Consider the following 3690-nt stretch of genomic DNA (forward strand, 5'->3'; position numbering starts at 1 on the left):
CCTCCTCTTCTCTCTCCTCTCTGTGTTCACTTCCTGTAGTTCAGTCACAGTTTCTCCTCCTTGTAGTCACATGACTGTTGGTCTCAGATGAATCAATCATGACTTCATAGTTTCACACTTTAATGTTTTTACACATTGTGGTTAACGTGAACTCTTTATTAGAGACATTTATAATGACAACATGAAGAATAAAATGTTTTGATTAAATATAAACAGTTTCTGCAGCTTTTTCTGACTAAAGCGTTGGTCACAGATGATGTGTTTAAGGACCGTCGGAAAGATGAAAATCAGAAGATTATGAGAGTTGTTACAGCGTCTGACTGATAAACGGTGAAGTTTTGATCGTTTAATGAAAACATGCTTTTCCATCCCGTCAGCAGGTTTATGGGTTCATAGGTCTGGCGTCATAATGCAGTAAATATAAGTAGCTGACCTCCCCCCCTGTGTCCTCAGGCCTGACGTGGGACGGCGTGTCTCCTTGTGTTCGGTGGATGAGTCCCTTCATGGACGTCCTGCGATCTCAAGACGCACCGCAGCTCAAGAGCTTCCCCAGAGTGAAGGCCGACGCCCGGCACAACATCCAGACACACGTGGCCTATCTGGACCTGCTGGTGAGACGCACACTCTCTCTCTCACACGCACTGCTGTTACAGCCAAAGATCAATAAATAAAATCAGCATTTAATAATCTGACTTTTCTGATTCTCGATGCTCTTTTCAACCTTTTTATCTAAAGTGCTCCAAACATTATGATTATTATTATTATTATTATTATTATTTGATAAATAAAAGAAACAAGAGGACATAAGTCTTAAATATTTACACACCAATATGTGCGTTGAACAGATATCTTTCTTGTAAAACTACAGTATTAATTATAAAACTACATTATTAAGGACGAACTATAGAGACGACTTTCAAACAGAAAAAACACTAAAATGCTAAACTTTATAATAAATGTATTTTGGTTTCTTTATGTTCAACCTTATGAAGAGGAGAAATAGAAACTAATAACTTTTAGTTTACATGTTGATTATATTAAACACTTTATTTATTGTTTTTAAATGAGGTTATAAATCTCCAAAGCAACAATAAAATGTTATTAATAAACGGTTGAATATGAATAATCAAAGTGTTATAACTTGATTGTAATAAAATGACTTGTTACAGCCTCTAATACTTTATAAATGTGTTCAATTCTCTCATGTGGTGTTAATAGGTTTCCACACATTTAATAATGTCTGTTAAAAGTTCTCTGCACGTATACACATCACTTTATATCAGCTGATATTTTTGGAAACTCCTTTTTCAGATGTCTGAACATTTTGACTCCAATAAACTAAATAAACATTTTCTTTAGTTTTTATCTCTTTATTTAGTAAAGTGAAGTAAAGCAGAAACTCGTTTAGTTCTCACCAAATATGTATAAATAAATATCTATTTCTTTACGTTTAGCTGCTATCGGCTAACAAAGAAAACGAGCTCACTGAGCGCGCTCAGAATCTTCTTCTCTGGTATTTGATGCAGCTTTTGTCGCCGCCGACTGTTGACTAACATATCATATTTATTTTGAAACTTAAAGGATAAATACCAGTTTACTGTATGTGTGTATGTACGTACATACACACATATGTATGTGTGTATGTACGTACACACATATGTATGTGTGTATGTACGTACACACATATGTATGTGTGTATGTACGTACACACATACATATATATGTGTGTATGTACGTACACACATACGTATGTGTGTATGTACGTACACACATATGTATGTGTGTATGTACATACACACATATGTATGTGTGTATGTACGTACACACATATGTATGTGTGTATGTACGTACACACATACATATATATGTGTATACTCGGTGAACAATGAGACGTTTAAGTTGTAACGTGACTGACGTTGACTCGTTTCCTGCAGAGGACGTCTCGGGACCGTCAGCTCGACAACCTCGACTGTCAGCTGTCGCCCGTCGCCGTGGGAACGATCCTGACTCCGCCCAGCAGCACAGAGAAACCAACCAATCACTGAGCTCGCTGCCTGTAGCACATTTTTGTTTGTTTTTCAGCAACACTAAATCAGGAACTGATTCCTCTTTTTATTTGATTTATATTCATTTGGTTTTAGAAACTTTTGTTTTAAACATTTTCCAGACGAGTAGTGTAATGTTGGTCTCAGCAGCAGCAGCTCTACGTGTAATACTCGATGGTGCTTCAGTCAGACTCTCTGAACTGTGACGTAGAGTTAATTATTATCTCCACCAGACTAAAGTGAGTAAACTCCGCGAAGACGTTTCCATCTGAAGCAGGTCCGCTCTGACTCACGAGCCGCACGAACAAACAGACACTTTATTTGTTGAACATCCAGAAACCTGCAGGTGTTTGAACGCACCCCGGCCCGTTTGTGTGCCTCAATAATCCTTTTTTTAATTTTAATTTTCTTTTAATCTTTATTATTGTTGCAACCTGGTTGCACGTTCTTGTTACATTCCTGGGAAACTTGACATGCAACAGAAAACTGCACTCGATTGTGCAGAATGTTTGCTTTCCTCTCAGTTTTAAGTGCTTGTATTTATTGATGAGCCTTCGTGTGTAGGACGAGATGTTTATATGTAAAAACAAACGAGTGATGAACGACATCACTTTGATTTGCCCAAATGCAAAAGCTATTTATGATTTTGCTCAGTGACACGTGTTGTTGCGTTGCTGTTCATCATTAACTGTTGTACACTTGTTAGTGCCTTTTAAAATAAATATGAACTGTGACTGTAACCCTGAGACCTCTGCAGTGAACCAACCAGCATGTGAACTGTGTACATGTTCAACAATGTACCTTTGTGTAAATAGAGCAATTCAGAAATGTGTGATTTTCTTTCATATTGGAATGTTTTAATAAATGAAGTCGGATGACACTTTGGTGTGAAGTTTTTTTCAACATACGACACGATGCCTCGTTGCAACGTTTGAAGTTACAATTTACTGACTTTTTTTTGACGAATTATACAAAGATTAAATGTATATTTGATATAATTATGACTTTTTATTTTGCCTTTTTATGAAGTTTAAATAAATACTATATTAAGACTTTAATGAGTTTCTCCTCTTTAACAACCCTAATATCATTTTTTGACTTTTAAAAGAAACTACTATGACTTATTTATTTTATTATGCTATTCTATACATTCTAAAGCTTTTTGATACATAGTGTACTATTCTGTGATTTCATGACATTAGTTTGGCTTTTTCTCCCTTTTTGACACTAAACTGACTCTTTGACATGTTATAATAATCTTATAACTACATTGTGTAGCATGTTATTGAATATGTATTTAAAATGTAAAAAAATAAAGTAATAGTATATAGTGTGTTAAACTTTCTAAAAAAGTGTCCTGTGCGACTATTTAATCACACACACTGAGCAGCTAAACCTGTCGGATGTAGTGAAGTAAAAAGTATAAAGTTGCATAAAAGTGGAAAAGTACTTCAAGTTTGTACAAGAGAAAAGTTTGAAACAGGAATTTAACGTGTAGTTGATATCTTGATACATGCAGTAATCAGATTACCTGTGCTTCATGTTTCCGTGGATGAAGTCTTCTCTGCTTCTGTGAAGAGTAACGATGCTTCTGTGCTTCTGTGAAGAGTAACGATACTTCTCTGCTTCTGTGAAGAGTAACGAT

General features: G+C 35.7%; 1 protein-coding gene across 2 annotated transcripts in view; it reads left to right on the forward strand.

Moving 5' to 3' along the window:
• The window catches only part of ccne2 (cyclin E2), a 7692-nt gene extending 4794 nt beyond the window's left edge, over nucleotides 1–2898 (forward strand). For both annotated transcript variants that reach the window (XM_031877279.1, XM_031877280.1), the window contains 2 exons: nucleotides 454–611; nucleotides 1935–2898. In XM_031877279.1, coding sequence (XP_031733139.1) covers nucleotides 454–611; nucleotides 1935–2045 — 269 coding nt within the window. In that variant the 3' untranslated portion in view covers nucleotides 2046–2898. The remainder of the gene's footprint in view (nucleotides 1–453; nucleotides 612–1934) is intronic.
• The last annotated feature ends 792 nt before the right edge of the window (nucleotides 2899–3690 follow it).

Source organism: Anarrhichthys ocellatus, unplaced genomic scaffold (assembly GCF_004355925.1).
Source record: "Anarrhichthys ocellatus isolate YVR2014 unplaced genomic scaffold, GSC_Weel_1.0 scaffold132, whole genome shotgun sequence".
In the NCBI taxonomy this organism is placed as follows: Eukaryota; Metazoa; Chordata; class Actinopteri; order Perciformes; family Anarhichadidae; genus Anarrhichthys; species Anarrhichthys ocellatus.